The sequence below is a fragment of the Terrapene carolina genome, unplaced genomic scaffold, assembly GCF_002925995.2.
Source record: "Terrapene carolina triunguis isolate 2854851 unplaced genomic scaffold, T_m_triunguis-2.0 Scaffold374, whole genome shotgun sequence".
In the NCBI taxonomy this organism is placed as follows: domain Eukaryota; kingdom Metazoa; phylum Chordata; order Testudines; family Emydidae; genus Terrapene; species Terrapene triunguis.
Window position 1 is genome coordinate 2,528,328 of NW_020664725.1, and position 17,996 is coordinate 2,546,323.

The window sequence follows — 17,996 nt, forward strand, 5'->3', positions numbered from 1 at the left end:
CTCATTCCTTGGGTTATAGGCTCTGATTTTTGGATAGAGTGTTTTACAAGTGAAAGTTTGTTTTATTTACTCTGATTAAATTTGAAAAAAAAATGTGCAGTTAACATTGCAACACCTACATCACGCTCCAGCTGCTATGTCTGAGATACAGGCAAATTTCTTCATACACAGCCATTGTCTGAGCTGTGGTTTGTTGGACACCGTTTGCGACAGCACCGGGCTCAATTTTCTAAAGCAACACCTCCAGGCTCTTATTTAACAGGCGAGGAGAGCATTATTACACAAAGGATACGTTTTCCCTTTTTCTCAAACCATGGAGTTAAAATACCATTCAGTCCCTGGGAGATCCACTGCAAAGGATTGAACTTTAGCCCTGCTTGCTTGTTCACTTACAAAAGGTAAAGCATCACAAAATATTCGTTATACTTTAGTTTTAACCATTTGTGATAACAGTGCATCGTGGACTATCATATTTTAGGAACATGAGCCTCACCACAGATCTGCCTCTACGAACCAGGGTTATGTTTAGAGATGAGCTAATATTCAGTAGTGCTGGTAGTTGCATAAGTGGGGATTAGAAAAGTACCAACCATTGGAGATTTTACTGTAAATTGAACAGGTCCATTCTGAGGCAACTGGAAATTAAGCCAGTGGAATTAGTGGCAACTAAGTACTAATGTGCCGTAGAAACTGAAGCAGTTGGACATTTCAGAGTGACAGGTATCAGAGGGGTAGCCATGTTTGTCGCTTTTTACAGATCCAGACTAACAGTCCTGTGGCACCTTATAGACTAACAGACGTAATGGAGCATAAGCTTTCGTGGGTGAATACCCACTTCGTCAGACGCATGTCACCCATGAAAGCTTATGCTCCAATATGTCTGTTAGTCTATAAGATGCCACAGGACTCTGTTGCTTATTTCAGAGTGAGTTCACTTTGCCCTGCCGGCATTTACTCTTGGTATATCAATCCCACCTGCTCCGAAGGAAAGGTGCGCATGCATGAGCAGGTTTAAGATGTAAACTTAGAAAATTCAGCCCGATTTACCCGCAGTGAAATTTAAAACATGCACAAGAATGCAAAACAACTGGCTAATAAAAGACAGTTATATACTCACTGCCAATAACTCTTCTGAATTTAGCCTTTTTTGGATGAGAGCCTTTAACAAGAATAACGATTATGTTCGGAGAAATCACTATGCGCTAACGAGCTTGAATAAACAATGCTCAGACTCTAGGCCGTTCACAAATTATTCATGTAGATTATTCCTTATGTATATTATATAGCTGGTCCCACAAGTCATATGGAATACTTTGTTCCCTGATTAGATGACAAATACTTTTAAAAACAACAAATAGGGACCTTCCAGTAAGAATGTTCAGATAAATCATTCCTGCTAGAAGGCGTGAAAGTTTGGGGAATTATGAAATTTTCTCTGAACACTAGGGGTTTTTCAATACTTGGAGATATCATATTTTTAGTTAAGTAGTATCCAACTGAATGCAGGGCTCTGGCTCCCAAATCAGATTTATTACTACTCGACCAGCTGTACCATTCATATAAACAGATCGGCTGGGGTTCATTATGTTGGGGTTCCATCATCAAATCTCTTTCCATCAAGACAGCCTGAAACAACAGCATTCAAATGTAGTCAGGCAAATTAGCTGTAAAAATATTGCAACAAATGCCAGTGACACAGCAGCTCTATAGAGTGGCTATAATCTTCTATGAACTTCAGAACCACTCGGGTTGGATCCACTCTAAAATCTGCATACTCAACATCTATGCTCCTTTGCAGAAGTGCTTCTCATGCTGGTAATATCCATGGAAAACACACTACATATTTCCCATTGTTGTTCTTTATATTATTACAAAACTTTATACATAACCAGGCTAATTCCACAGGGTGTGGAAAAAACAAAGGAATTTCTCAAGGCATAAATAATATAAAAAGGCAAACATTTTAAACAAGATACATTCATGACACTACTACAAAAAATAAATAGTGACTCTCTCTGTTATAATTAACACCCCTCCATCAGTCCTTGTCAGTGATTCTGCTGTGCAGTTACTGGCTTTGAGTGGGAAAATGGTTGCTGCTTCTTCAGGTCTCCTGCATCTGGAGCTGTCGAAGGTCCCCGGAGCTGTTTAAAGTGACACCAGGTGAATTCCATCCTGATTTTTCATTACAGTCCTTTGAAACAGGCTGCAGAATAAGAGGACTCCAGCTCAAAATATGATTTGATGTTTCTGAACGTGCACAAATGTCACCTGCAAATCAAGAGCAGTTTATATTAGCATGAAATCTCTCCTTGCCCCTTCACTATTTCAGCATACTTGCCCCACCAGTCTCCAAATGCAGATTAGTGAACTGGGTAAAATCTTTGCTTTTCACTAAAAGTGAAAATTAGTTTGGACGCTGTACAGTGTTAAACCCTGGCAGGAATTGCTAATTTCCTAGGGCATTTCTCATGATACATTTCCCAGGGCATTTCTCATGATAAATTTCCCTGTTCTCTAGGCCTTTTAATAATGTACTTTCAGTTATCACTAGATTTAGTGATCAGATTGTGGGTAGTGGCTTTGCTATCTTGAGAGATTATGGGCAAAGCCCTAGTTTCAAATGGCAAGCTGCCTCTCTGATCTAAATAAAATCAGTGGTTTGAGCATTGGCCTGTTAAACCCAGGGTTGTGAGTTCAATCCTTGAGGGGGCCATTTAGGGATCTGGGGCAAAAATCTGTCTGGGGATTGGTCCTGCTTTGAGCAGGGGGTTGGATTAGATGACCTCCTGAGGTCCCTTCCAACCCTGATATTCTAGGATTCTATGATTATGACCCTAAGAACCTCTCAATGCCAAATGGTTCACTGTTGTGTAACAGGAACTCATAACAGGCCTGACAAACTCATCACTTCTAGCACACCATTTTTATGATATTTATCCATAAATGAGGTTGTGAGGTTTCTAAGAAAAAGATTATGTCATACTGATCCTCAATCATTGCCTGATGCATGCATGGATAGTTAAGGAGCTGCATATATGTACTGAAAATATATGTTTTAAAGTCTGTCACCAACCAAAGAGAAAAATGTTTCTTCCAGACAGGGAGTAAGATGTGCATCTCTTTGTCAACTGTAAATTAAGTATTGTAAGCCAACACAAGGGAAGACCCATTTACATACAGGATCAACAGGAAAAGAACAGAGGGGAAAAAAACAAGCAATGGGGGCGGGGAGGGGGGAGATTCTGCTGTCTCTAAGGTCAATGATCTATAGGGGTGTAAGTAGAAGGCAAGGAGACACCCCTTTATCCTGCACCTGAGGAAGTAAAGGGACAGCATGTTTACATTCATGCAAATAGGATCTCAACCAGGCTTGGCTGAAACACCATGAAAGACATCTGGGGTGAGACAAACGTCCTTAGACAGAAGGTTAGACTGTTAAATTTAATCTCTAGAAAGCGTGTTATCAATGGCACGGGAACACTTTGAATAATGGGGTGCTGAAAGCCAGCCCCCATACCTCTGTCCACCCCCCCACCCCTGCTCCCAGAGCCTGGGGGTGCTGCAGCACCCCCCACCCCCTCTAGTTCCCGCACCTATGCATGTTATGCTTTTGTTTTATATATAACTCTATTACCATTATCCTTACTCACTGTCTTACATCTTAATCTTTGATAATACATTTATGATTGTCTTCACTATAAATATATCTCAGTGCTGTGCTGTTACATATGAGCTGATCCTGACTTTAATCATACAAGCTGGTGCATACACTGTTCCCATGGGGATAGCTAACCTGATAATTCTGTGAGCATTCAGTGTCTAAGGGACTGAACGCTACAGGAGAAAGCTTCAAAGGGGCTTGTGGACTGGGGTACACTTACTGTTAACCTGCACAACAAAGGAAGGGCTGCCATAGCCCAGAGGAGATTGTTTCACAGAAGAAGAAAAGGCAAAATGATGGGGTGGGAAGGAACTGCCAGGACCCCTGATCCCTTGTCTTTACCCCCTCTAAACACCATGTTGGTCCAACCTGTCTTTTCAGCTGGAAAGCTCAAAATCTCTCTTTCTGGGGCCAGCCGGGAGCTATAAAGGAATGTGTGATGCTTTCAGCTCTTGCCGCCCCAAAGAACAAAGACAGTTTATTCCTGAATTCCAGTTTCCCCATTTGGTACTTCCCCTAACTAACTCTGAATTAATGCCACTTCCTGCAGGTACCTGGGCTTTCCCTAGAGGTCTCATATACATAATTACCCAGCCTGATTCTTCCTAGAATATGAGATCTGATAAGAGCAACGCCCAAGGTGGTACTGGCAAAGATTATTAAAAAAATAGCATTCAAAATAAATCAGTCATCACATCATCTGGAGTAAGTGTACTGGAGGGATTCCATTTAGAACACATCATTTAGGGCATGCACCTGGAAGGCATTTTAATATCTTCACTTCCATTGTCTTCAGGGGGAGCTGCAAGCTGATCAACACCTTGCAGACTCTGGCCTTTTCCTGAGACTAATTGCTAGTTTCTGTGTAGTCAGACTAAGCACCCTACAGCTGTTGTACAATAAGTATGCAGCTTGGAAGCCAAGATTTATTCTCCCCCAATTTGGCATACCTTCTTTGTAATCTATGTTAATCTGATTCATATTTTCCTGACAGCAAGAATGCTGAGTAGATGGCTGCTCCACTTTCTCCTTGCTGTCTTCCTCCATCTCGACGCTGCATTCTGGGACCGTGGAGGCTAAACACATGGCAACCATCACATGATTCATCGGTTTCATCTCTAAACTGTCCTGCTGATAAGGTGCTACTATGGGCACCACAGGTAGTGTGTTGCTGCTAAAAGTGCCATTGGTTTTGGTGAAACACCTGTGAATTTAAACCAAAATAAAGAATCACTCAGAGTCCTGATCTCTCCAGATTCTTTGTTCTAGCACAGAGGTGGGCAAACTACAGCCCGCAGGCCACATCCGGCCCGTGGGACCCTCCTGCCTGACCCCTGAGCTCCTGGCCCGGGAGGCTCACCTCCAGCCCCTCCCCTGCTGTTCCCCCTCCCCAGCAGCTTCAGCTCACTGTGCCGCCCAATGCTCTGGGCGGCAGGGCTGCGAGCTCTTGCCCGGCAGCGCAGCTGCAGAGCTGGCCTGACCCGGTGCTCCAGGCAGTGCAGTAAGGGGGCAGGGAGAAGGGGGGGTTAGATAGAGGGCAGGGGAGTTCGGGGTGGTGATCAGGGAGTGGGGGTGTGGATGGGGATCGGGGCGGGGAACAGGGGGGTTGAATGGGGGCAGGGGTCGGGGGCAGTCAGGGGCAGGGGTTCTGGGGGTGGTCAGGGAGAAGGGGTGGTTGGATAGGGCAGGGGTCCCGGGGGGGGCAGTCAGGAAGGAGGGGTTGGATGGGGTGGCGGAGGGCAGTCAGGGGTGGGGAGGGTCTGGGGACAGGGAGGGGTGGCTGGGGCAGGGGTCCCGGGGGGGGCCCCATCAGGGGACAGGGGGGTTGGATGGGGCAGGAGTCCTGGGGGGGGCAGTCAGGGGGCAAGAAGCGGGGGGTTGGATGGGGGCAGGGGCAACGCCTCCCCTAACTGGCCCTCCATACAATTTCAGAAACCTGATGTGGCCCTCAGGCCAAAAAGTTCGCCCGCTCCTGTTCCAGCAACTAAAAGTGATTTAAGAAGTTTTTGAATACTTCATCAAGTAAATCTCAATTATTTAATACAGTAAATATAGTAGAGCTGGTGGAATAAATTACACTTATTCTGTCAGATAAATTCAGACTTTTTTGGGAAAAATATATTCACAATTAAATATTTGTTTGCCCTGCTCACCAGATGGCTGAAAAACATTCAGAGAATCATTTGTTTAGCATTTTTCCCCATCTATTGTCAATTAAGTGACATTCCTTCATTTGGCCAGCTCTAATACAGATTTTAAATGCCATGACACAGGGCTTAAGTTACGAATCCAACAAGCAAATAGAGCAGCTTATGTTTAACTAGCTTAGCAATGCCTATTTTTATGTAAACAGAGGAACTAAATACAACCGACTGCAGCATTTTAAGTGTAAAAAACGTATAGTAACTTTTCAATTTATACAAAAAATAATATCAAAGACACTCATTCTGGACTCTGAAACTGAAGGCAAGCTGGGAAGTCAGTCTTTACAGCTGAGCTATTTAACTTTTAAACAGAAAGACGTTCATAAAGGGCTTTTGCTGTAGATATATGCCTGGCATTATCTCATCCTAAGTAGTGAAAATGCCAAGAATGTTGTAGAGTTCCTCAAGTCCTGGGCACAGCAGTGCTAGCAGCTTCATTTGTAACAGCCACGTTAAATGTGAAAGCCCAGGACAGACCACTCCAGTATGACTGCATATGTACCAGTAATTGTAACACAACTCAAACTTTCATATTTAGAACAGTCACATGACTTGGAATTCTCTGAAACAAACTGTATGAGCTGTAAGAAGAGCGCATCCTTTCTTCCGAAATCTAGCATGGAGAGTGATAAAGGAGAAAATATACAGCAAATCTTTATCACATCGCAGAAAAATTACAACAGTTATTCCACCAAAACCTCACTACCCGTCATTCACTTTAATCACACACCCTGGCAGTCAACAGAAACTTACTTATTCTACAGGATTCAGTTATTAAGGACACAAACCCTGGATTGCAACACCACAGCTCATCAACGTGGAAACAAGAGTGATAGCAGCAGGAGCAGGCTGATTACAAAGAAGAGTGTATCTGTTTACACACAATTACCTTGGCCATAGCAACGTTTGGAAGTGCTCATGAGAGTCAGACAGGGTTCTCAAATATTACACATAGATTATCCAGTGATATGCCAAATGGATACAGCTCAGAACAATTTCTACTGCCAAATCTAAACATACAACCCTTCCTGCTATATGCACCAGGCACAGAACTATCCCATCTCATTTTAGATACTTGTATAGCACCAAAACAACAAGGAGTCAGTGGCACCTTAAAGACTAACCGATTTATTTGGGCATAAGCTTTCGTGGGTAAAAAAAAACCCTCACTTCTTCAGATGCATGGAGTGAAAGTTACAGATATAATTTCTGCATCTGTAACTTTCACTCCATGCATCTGAAGAAGTGAGATTTTTTTTTTACCCACGAAAGCTTATGCCCAAATAAATCGGTTAGTCTTTAAGGTGCCACCGGACTCCTTGTTGTTTTTGTGGATACAGATTAACACGGCTACCCCCTGATACTTGTATAGCATCACACAGCGCCGTTCTGAGCTGGCACCAGTTACTAAACACAATTCCATCAGGATCTGAAACATGTGTAACAGCTTTATAGCACAATGTATCTAACACGATAAAATATCCTTTTGCTGATGGAAAGAAATCAACCCAGAAACAAGTTAAATGAGGACTTATTTCTAAACACGAGAGCATATTTATGCCACCAAAATAAACCACTCACACACTTGAAAGACCGAGCACATATGCAATTGGAAGAGTGAGTTTTGCAATGCTGGGACTACCACATCACATCTGAGTTCAATAAGGAATTGCTGTGACGGTAACGTTTTACAAATGAGCATATGAAATACAACTTGGAGAACCACTAGGCTGTGCTGCATGAAACCGTGCTCATTCAGTTGCTGTGTTACTTGCTTGGTAGTGAAAAAAGAAAAGAAAAAAGCTTAGTTTGAGTGGCTCAGGCCCAAATCATTTATTTCCACTTGTTTTAAATAAAAAATATAAATAAACTAAGGGCTTAGTGTATTCTGCCACACACAAATCTGAACTGTTTGTGTGAGAACTTACTGCATACATCACTGTGCTCAAAATAACATGCAGTAAACAGAAGAGGCCCATTTTACCACCTGCAAAGTAGGAAAATTACTCAAGGTTTATTCAGGCCGCATTCTAAGTAGTGAAGTCTTCTTCATGTGCCTCTAGAAGGACGGGCTTTTCTGGCTATGCAGAGTCACTATCTTGTATTGCATTGTATAGGATAGTGCCATTGGGAGAAGCCAGTATGTTCTTTGAAGTCAGAACTGTCTTATTACCAAGTTTCTTTTGGCACTGGGAAATGCAAGATGTTCTCACCCTTTTTTCTTAAATGCTTGTGTCAGCCTGGACAGCTTGCCTGTGAGAACTGGCTACAGGTTTGTGTGTTATTTGGCATTCCATAAACTGCTGAACTTTCAGTATTCAGAGCTGATTGTGTGCATTAGGAAGTTCAATGCCTATTTTGAGACATCTGCATCTAGTTAACAGAACCCATGCTGTTCTAGTTTGTCGAGAGTATGCAATTCAGAAGAGTTAAATGGGTCGGTCACTCCGGCATTTGATCGTTAGACTGCAAGGGAAGATGGAAGACTATTACATAAGCTATTTTGGAAGACATTGACAGTGACAGCATATCTGCATTCAGAAGCCCCCTGCTGACAGGTAACTAATCCTTTAGCACAAAAGTATTAACAGAATTCACCCTCTATTTAAAGGAAAGTAAATATATTCAAATTCATAGTTTCTATGTGAAGAGTTTCTATGCAAGGTAACTGCTAAATTTAATAATAAAAAGTTGCTCCTATTTAGATTCCCCCAAAGTATTTCCCATCAGGTCATTCTGATTAGTACAAAGATCATATTTAAGGGGATTCGATCTAAAATAATTTAGAGATTGAGCCTGAGGTTCCAGGGGACTGTAATTCTGGTTTTAAACATGGTCACCTTATGCACAAAACCTTAGAATCGTAGACTCGTAGGACTGGAAGGGACCCCAAAAGGTCATCTAGTCCAGTCCCCGGCACTAAGTATTATCTAGACCATCCCTGACAGGTGTTTGTCCAACCTGCTCTTCAAAATGATGGAGATTCCACAACCTCCCTGGGCAATTTATTCCAGTGCTTACTTGGGTCTCTCACATGAAACCAAAGCGAAGACCAGCATTGCTGGAAATAAACAGAATCAAGATAATTCATCTTCCAGGGCCCAGAAACCAAGGAATGGAGCGGTCATGGGGAGATGAAACGGACAAGGTCAAAATATGGACTTTGGAGTAAGAATTTGTCTGTCCTTGTAGGTATCCCTGGAAGTGGGGTGAAGCAGCCCCATGGGGTAAACTCCCCTCCCAAACATTCCTATGACAATAGCAACACAAAGTGCCAGTCCACAAGCAGCTTCCATTTTCTGTCCATCACCTCACATTAAAACAGTCTCCAAGTACTTATTATTCCAAGAACTGAAATACCACAAAAGCCACTGCAGAACCCATATGCAAGCCATCTGGTCTTCAAACAAATCCATTCATGAGTTGACATTTCTTTCCAGAGAGGTTTTGACTAGAATCCCTTTTTTTTAAAAATAGACAATTCCTTTAGTGAAACCCATTTTCAATGTTTGTTTTTGCTGGTTTTGGGGATCTTCTTTTGAAAGACACGAGTTCAGTATCATTCCTGGTAAAACTGCACTGGCTGGAGTGGAGTTTCAGTAAATTAATTTGGCTCATTAAATTTAAATCCAATGGTGCATACTAAAACTCTGATTGAAACTAGTTATTACATCTCCAATGCAGAGCATGTATGAATGATAGTATAAAATCTGTCCAGTGGAAAATGCATTTCAAATCTCAATGCTAAAAAGCCAAAATCAACCCATGACCTGATTTATAGACCCTACTTCTGAGTAACTTACATTACAAATTGGCTGAATACTGCTTTGCTGGTCCACTTAAAGTTTATGTGCTGCTATTGAATCTGACCACAAAATACAAATATTGCCCTGGTCTGGGACACAAAGAAGGGTTAGAGAGAAGCAGCCCTACCTGGGTTGAACCTGCAGACAAAATATCTTGCCTACATGCGCTTGCTGTATAGAATATAAATATAGAACATTAAAAAAAATTTGGGTGCCCATTTAAAACGTACCTGAGAGCCTTTCACTGGCAAAACTGACAAATTGCAGTCTCATTGGCCTTGTCAACACTAGAAAAATGAGTATTCACAGTTCAGCAACTATCAGCAATGGTGCGACTGCATCAGTGGTAGCAGCAGTGTAAGTATTAGTGTAGACAGAAATGCAGGTGTTTTCACCACTGTATCACGAAAGCCTGCTTGGAGATGGCAATTGCGGAAAATACTGGTACTTGTTTAGCTAATACAGATGTACCACAAGCAGCACACTTTGGCACTGGTCAAAAAAGCAAGCAGAAACTGAACAGCCATTTGGTTAAGTACACAGAAACCCACCAGATAGGAGTACTCAATAAAGAAGCGTGCACCAGGTTCTTTAGTGCAGGAGAAAAGCAAATTGACTATAATCCTTACTATAGCATGAAGAATTATGCTTATCTACAGGTGAACAGTGCAGAACAGAGGTCAAATCTGATCCAAGACACAAATTTCAAATCTCACTTTTAGTGTGGCTAAGAACCATTCCATATTAGCTGCTTGCCGTTAAATATGCTAAATTAATGGCTTTCGACATGTGGGGGTCCACAGATGGTCTAAGATTTCCAAAGGGGCCCACACCTCCATTTGAAATTTTTTAGGGGTCTGCAAATGAAAAACCACTGTGCTAAATAATGAAAAAACATTCGTTTATATTTGGTTTGAATTTAAATGCAGAATTTAAACTCATAAGATACAGGGATGCAAATATCGTTTAAAAATATCAGTTAATCGTTTAATATTTCACATCCCTAGTTGGTATCCCATCAGCACCCCCTCCTGCGCACTGTCATGGCGACGGGAGATGGGGGGTGGGAAGGGAGGGAGAGACCATCACGTGATCCGGGAGGGTTATAGCAGCAGGGAGAACCTGTCATGTGACCGAGAGATGTCATGGTGACATCAGTCTTCCCCCATCACCTGATCCGGTCTTCCTTGGTGTGTTGTGGGACTTTGACTAGTTCCGGTCACGTGCCCCTTGCTGCCCAGCTCCCTCGCCACCCCACAGGCCAGGAGGTGTTGAGAGCTTCCAAGTTGTGGCATAAGCAGCGGCCAGACTTAGTGCCCAGCGCCACCTGCCCCCTCAGCTGCTCCCCAGGCAGGAGGCCCATGTCTGTGGGGGGACGGGATGTGCCTCGCCTGGGTCCCTGTGCTGGCTCCTGGCGGGGAGCGAGGCACCCAGCCCTGGAAGCCAGCCTTGATAGCCTTAGAGCACAGCGCGTGCTGACCGTCCCCCATCTCCGCTGTTCTAGGCTCCCGAGCCAGCGCCGTGCAAGGAGAGCTCAGCTTGTCCGGCCCTTGGCGCTGCCGCTGAGTGCAGAGCAGGATGCGGATAGGGAAGAGGTGGATTTGTTAATGCACATGGTGTGCTTGGATGTGGGGGTGGGGGCAATCTGTTTTAAATGTTAACTGCAATATATTAACCGCTAGGTATTGGTCTTACCGTTAACCGTTTAATATTTACATCCCTACTAAGATGATCAGTAATATCAGCCAACGTTTGCGGTCAAATTCCAGGATCAGCAGCATTCAAGTGATGCATGCAATGAGGCCAGGTACAGCCCAATAGCAATTCAACAGGTAGATTAGGCATTAAAGGTTGATGTCACCCTTAACCCACATGAATCCCTTTTAAACAAAGTTTTTATATAGGAAATTTCCTGAGTTTTTAGTATGGCTAGTGCTGGAGCATTTCGGGGGTGCAAGGAAGGCAGCAGGGATGCACCCAACATCCCCTATGGCATGTGGGGATCGAGGGAGCAGGGATGTTTGGAGAAGGAGAGGCAGCAGGAGCTATCAGCCCTGCCTAAAAGTCGAGAAGAAAAATGCCTGTATTGATGGGGCAGGGCAGATCCCATGAAGTGTCAACTGCTCAGCCAGGCCAGTCACGGCTTCTCAGCTTGGAGAACCCTTTGTCAAACTGAAGAGCTTCAACAGATGCTAAAGAGCCATAAGCGCCAATCTCTGGAACTTCTCACCCCAAGAAACCTCCGCCTCTACTCCCTGATTGAGACAAGGTTGATGGCAAAAACTCTCTAATCAATTTCTAACCACACAGTCTAAGGGGCCGTTCTCTTTCCTGAGGACGGCCCGGGGCTTTGTGACAGATATGGCAATTTCCTGCAATATCCTTGAAAAAAATCTTACTGAATTAAGTTTAAGTATCTGTGGAGTCCATAGTATGAAATGCAAACAATACATAACTGCTATTAGCAATTATCCCCAATAGCCAGAGATGGGACACTACATGAGGTAATTACAGAGAATTCTTTCCCAGGTGTCTGGCGGGGGTGTGTGTGTGGGGGGGGGGGGGGGGTGCGGGGTGTCTCGCCTACATGCTCTGGGTCTAACTGATCACCATATTTGGGGTTGGAAGGAATTTTCCCCCAGGTAACACTGTCAAAGACCCTGAAGGTTTTGGCCTCCTTTGCAGCGTGGAGCACAGGTCACTTGCTGGTTTGAACTAGAGTAAATGGTGGATTCTTTGTCACGTGTAAGTCTTTAAATCAAGATTTGAGGATGTCAGTATCTCAGCAAGAAGTGATGGGTCTATTACAGGAGTGGGTGGGTGAGGTTCCGTGGCCTGCGATGCACAGGAGGTCAGACTAAATGATCATGATGGTCCCTTCTGGCCTTAAAGTCTATGAGTCTACACAATATTGTGGGCTAGGACTTTATGTAACACCTCTCAGGGGGGAAAAGGATGTGAACCCAGGAAGTGTTATGGCAATCATGCTGTTTGTAAGCTTTTGCATTTAAAGCACAGACTCTGGCCTGTTTAGGCAGTCTGGCTTGCTGTGGATATCACAGTGTAGGCAGAGATCTGTGCAGACTGAAAAAAACTTCAGTCAGGAGGGAGAGACACATAGGTCTCTACCCAAGAGAGGTGACTGTTGAGGAGCTGGGAGACTAGAGGGGGTGCCCTTCAGGGACCATGGAGAGGGAATACAAGTGCAGTTGCCCTGACCTGTGACGGGCTTCAATCCCATTGGAACAAGAACCAAGAGGTGACCACTTTTACTAGGGAGTAGCCTCACTTTTCACATGGCAAGCACAGCTCTCAATTGCATTGCAGCTGAACCAGTCTTGGAGAGGGAAGACAGAATCCCATCAAAATACATCTTAGCTTAGCAGTAAGTGCGCTGAGCTGGGAATCAAGAAAAGACGAGTTTAAATCTCATCTCTTCCACTCCCTGTTGCTTATACACCTGTGCACTTCACAGCCCTTAATACTGAGGAGGCTAGTATTAGCCACCCCATTTTACAAATAAAGGAACAGAAGTTGCACAAAATCACTTGTAGCAGAGCTAGGAACAGAACTGAGATCTCTGATATGGCAGACCCCATCTCAGCCACCCTGCTGCTCAGAAACAACCTGCCCAATCTGATGTACTTGATGATGCTATCTGTAACTACGAGACCATTCTTCCATCCCAGAGCCAGGAATATAATTCCTAACGTCTAATCATTAGAAATGAGGCAATCCCAATTCCCAACATTTTACTGCTGTCTAGCAAATAGTTGTGTCACCCGCTGGCCAAATGTAAGTCACTTTCCTCTCTAGCAGAAGGTCCATACAGAGGATAACAGTTACTCATGTATCTCACATAGTCATGTATCAGCTGGAGATCTGAAGGCCTAGGGTCCAAATGTTGCTGATAACATGTGAGGTGAACCTTTGGTTACACATAACAGAATTCCAAATTTTCCAGTTTTCTTTTTAAAAAAATGTGAAAAGAATTCTCACAGTGTGAGACAACGTGCTCAAAAGCAAGAAAAAAAAGTCAATTGAAGTGTAATGCCCAAAAATATGTTCCTCCCTATGGCCACGTGTCACACATCAATGGCTTGTGTCACACCCAGGCAGGTTTGAAAGGTGAGATGTTTGATAGTTTTAGGGTACGTCTGCAGTGCGGTTGGGAGGTGCAACTCTCAGCTCAGGCAGACTTACACATACTAGATCTCTTGAGCCAGCAAGCTAAAAATAGCAGGGTGGCAGCGATGTGGACTAGCCACCTGAATACGTACCTAGGATCTTGAATGGGGCTGTATTCAGGTGGCTAATCTGAGCTGCCACCTGGGCCACCACAGCCACGCTTATGTTTTTAGCACTGCAGCTTGGGCAGAGCTAATGTGTGTGTGTCTACCCTAGCTGGGAATTACACCTCAAAACTGCAGTGCAGATATAGCCTTAGTGAGATGGTAGCATCCTCCCTGAAGAGGATTTATGGCTTCAGTCCAGTTAACAATGGCCAACAGTGGCCATCTTTACTAGGGGAATCCCTCCCCACTGAGAGTAAATGAGTAGCTTTCTTTACTGAGGGCATGAACAACTTCAATCCCATTGTAAGTAATGGGAAACGGTGTCATTTTGAGTAAGGAAAATAGTGACTATACTGGGAATTCTAGGAAAAACAAATCAACTTTGCTTAATTACCACCTGAATTCTTCAAATCTATGTTTGAAGGTAGATGGCAATGAGTTTTAAGAATATGGGGAGTTTGAACGACAACAAGTCAGCCATTTCCTAGCAGAACAGGTCCAAAAAAAGTGAGATACTGAATTCTAAGGTCCCATTTTTAAATTAATTTTAGCGAACTAAATTGAGATTTAGTTGAAAATCCTGAAAACAAATAATCTTTACTCACCGATGTGAGGTTAGTTTGGAGAAGAGACATTCTTCACAGAAAAAAGGCTAAAATCCCTGCTTTAAGTGAAAAACGCAACCTAACCTTAATATGGGAGGCACTACTGGACCTCAAATTCTATAAAGGAATCTCCTTTCTCCTGCTATGACGTGCCCAGAGTGTGAGGCTGGCCAAACCTCTACCAAATGCCTCAAGAGCCTCAAATCTGCAAGACTGAATGCTGTGACCCCCAACGCACTTGCTCTGGTTTTATAAATGGTCTCAGGGGATTTCAGAAGATGGCAGAAAATTCATAATACAGAACAGACAGTAAGAATGTGAATGGTAGCTGACAAACTAACCTTTTTATGCTGAATTTAGAATTGTCTATCGCATGAAACTGAAGGAAAGAGACGTGCACCTGAGACCAAAGGTCAACCCTCCCCATTAACCCCAGACCCAATAAAACCCAGCAAGGGTTAGTTAATGATTTGAGCAACAGCAACTCCAGGGGTCTAATACTGGCTTTATTCAATCCTATCTAGGTTCTTATACTTTGTTCATCAGCTGATCACCTTTGAGACTCATCTGTCAAACACATATTCACACGGACTTCCTCTGTGTCCTTGGCTAAATCACAACCGGAGTTGGCTGAAATTGGAAAGTTTGGGGTTTTCGATTGTTTTCATCCAAATTCAGAACAAATTTACTAAAATTTTCTGGCAAACCAGAGACGCCCAAAATGTTCATTTCAGAAACACCGAAATTCGGTGCTCCTGAAACAAAATGTGAAACTGACACCCTGGTAGCTGTGAAACTGACAAGAACATGAATTTCAATAAGTTGTTCCACTGCAGGAGCCTGCCAGTCACAGAGACCTGTCTCCAGCCATTTGTCAATTTCACTCATGAAATTGACAATAACCTTCCAGCAGGCTGAGCCCAGCAGCTCTGCCTCCTCACCAACCCTGAAGCTCCGGGAGCCAGAAAGGCACTGCTGGTCCCCCAGAGCTAAAAGTGCCCTGGGACTTTGTCTCTCTGTGCACAAGAAATAGGTAGAGGCAGTGTGCTTGCTGATCTGCTTTTCCACACCCTGGAGCTAAGGGAAGGCGAGGAGGAGGCAGAGCGTCAGGGCACACTGCTGTTTCAGTGGAAGTTTAGCTAAATATGTAGCAGGTACGGTGAAACATTTCACTCACCAAAGTGACATTTACTGATGAATCTAAGTTGTGTTGGAAAATTTTCGCCAGCTATAGTCACCACCTCTTAGCTTCTGCTTCCCATATATAAAACGGGACCATCTGCATTTACACTCATAACAGTGCTACAGAGATTGTGGTTTGTAAAGCTCATTGAAGATGATGCCAAGAATTAGAGGTGTAACTAACTTACCTGTTATTGTTCCGACAGTTCCGGCAATTGATGCACTCCGAGGGGTCGGTCTGAGGCACTGCTGTGTACATTCCACCACCCTGGAGGAAGAAGGGAAAAAAAACAACCCAAAATCAATTGAAACACAGGCATACAAGATGTAGTCTATGATAAATGGGCACAATGTACGTTAACCCCCAGGACCTCTCATTTAATTATGAATCTTAATCACCTTATCAATCTTCAGATCTGTGTTTTGTTATGTGGCATGGGAATACTGAGCTTCTATTATACAAAGTCTAGTTGAGTTTTCTGCCAGCATTTGTGTCAGAGAAAAGTAAATAACTCTAGCTTAGACAAGCATGTAGTAATTTCCCTGGCTTATTTTCAGTCTAATATGTCCAGGTTTAATTTAATAAACACACTATAAATATGTTTATTTTTAACGCTGATGACAGACATGAAAGCAAATTCCTATTCATTACAGAACTGTGCCCCGTTTGGAGTGACAGGGTGTTAAATATTCAGGGCTGATGTCACAACATAAACCCATCCCACTTTCCTGTAATTACTCCGATTAGATCAGTTTACTTCACTAAACAGACTTTTGAAACATTTTATATTTTTACAGATGGGGTAATTCCTTCGCCAGCAATGACTCTGGGGTGCGAGGGATTTTGTGTTGTTGGTTTTGGCTGAACAGGCCCATTGCAAGTAAGTAAAATGGCCAGATTAACACATACCTCATTGTTAAATACTAGGCGGACACTGATGTGAGTCATTTGAAAATGGTACTGTACCGTTGTGTTACAATTCTGCATTTTCTTAAGGGGAGCGAGTTTGGGAAAACGAATTCAACCTCTGAGTTTGAGTTAGGTTGGATAACTGCTTCTTCTCCGGTATTTCTTATTTTCGTACGCCTCTGCACCAGGTCTGGTCCTACATTTTGCAGACCTGTGCACTCATACGTGTGGGACCTGTGGGGCCACTCACACCATGTCTCTCCCCCAGGCCTCTTTTCTTCATCTTCCCAAACATTGGAGCATTAAGAGGGATGCCAGTAAGAGTGGGGATATAAAGTTCCTTTGCTCTGTATTGTGATTATGCAAGTCTCACTTGTTCTGTGCAGGAGTGGAGTCAGTTGCTGACATCCTTGCTCAACAACCTTCCACGGCATTCCAAATGGGGAGATGAAAAGAAAGGCAGGTATTTACAAGGGACAGTCCTCTAGAAACAGTACGTCCTGTGGAGATCTCATGGGCCTGCTTCACACAGAACAGCGCAGGGATCTAAAGATCAGCCTCACATATGTGCACCTGGAACACAGGGTCCTATGTGGTTGTACACCATGTACATAAGCTTAAGGCAAGCCTTGCTCTGTGATTTCCACTTCTTACCCTGGAAGGAGGAACCACAAAAATACCAGCCATAGAGTTCATAAGAAAGCCTGTCCGTAGAATATCTACAGTCCATGCAGCCCCCAGATATCTGGAGAAACACATCTGTGTGCTTATCTAAACCAAAATACCAAAGCTTTTGAGGATCGTCATTATTAATGTTGGTTAGATAGCTTTACAACATAAGAAATCTTTAGGCCATGGTTGTTCTTTTAGGCAAAGGAAAAACTGCACCTTTGGTACTTAACCGTGGTGTGAAAAGGAAACCATGTGATGAGATGAATAGTCTACATTCCAACCTGGAGTTATCTGAAGTGGCAACTACTGTGTAAGTGGCAATTTGCTGTTGAATAAAATGAAATACTTGTGTTCAATTACTAAAGCAAACAATCGTCCCATTTTTTCCCTTTGGAAACAGCATTCATTACATAGACTTTTTGAACTTTTCCTTCAGTTTTCCTGGGCAACATTCACAGTTTTGAGTAGGACCCGTGATAAAAGTGGAGTAAGTTTGAATGTAACCCATCTGTTTCCATAGACAATAATGAAATCATTATTCTCTCTTGGAAATGGGACACGTTTCAGAAAATTAAATATTTTTCCACAGCACACAAAGGCTGGATCACAGATTGAGGCCAGTTTTTGTTACTTCAAGAAATGAGTCTCAAAAGTTGCA

At 43.3% G+C, this 17,996-nt stretch overlaps 1 protein-coding gene across 3 annotated transcripts in view; it reads right to left on the bottom strand.

Annotated features, from left to right (window-relative positions):
- Positions 1-841: 841 nt before the first annotated feature.
- Positions 842-17,996, bottom strand: part of CDON (cell adhesion associated, oncogene regulated) — a 92,877-nt gene continuing 75,722 nt past the window's right edge. For 2 of the 3 annotated variants that reach the window (XM_029912917.1, XM_029912916.1), the window contains 2 exons: positions 15,945-16,024; positions 3,596-4,868 (listed from right to left, as the gene is read on the bottom strand). In XM_029912917.1, the coding sequence (XP_029768777.1) occupies positions 4,478-4,868; positions 15,945-16,024 (471 nt within the window). In that variant the 3' untranslated portion in view covers positions 3,596-4,477. Of the gene's footprint in view, positions 2,272-3,595; positions 4,869-15,944; positions 16,025-17,996 lie in introns of those variants that run through there. The other variant, XM_026657865.2, reaches the window with a different exon arrangement.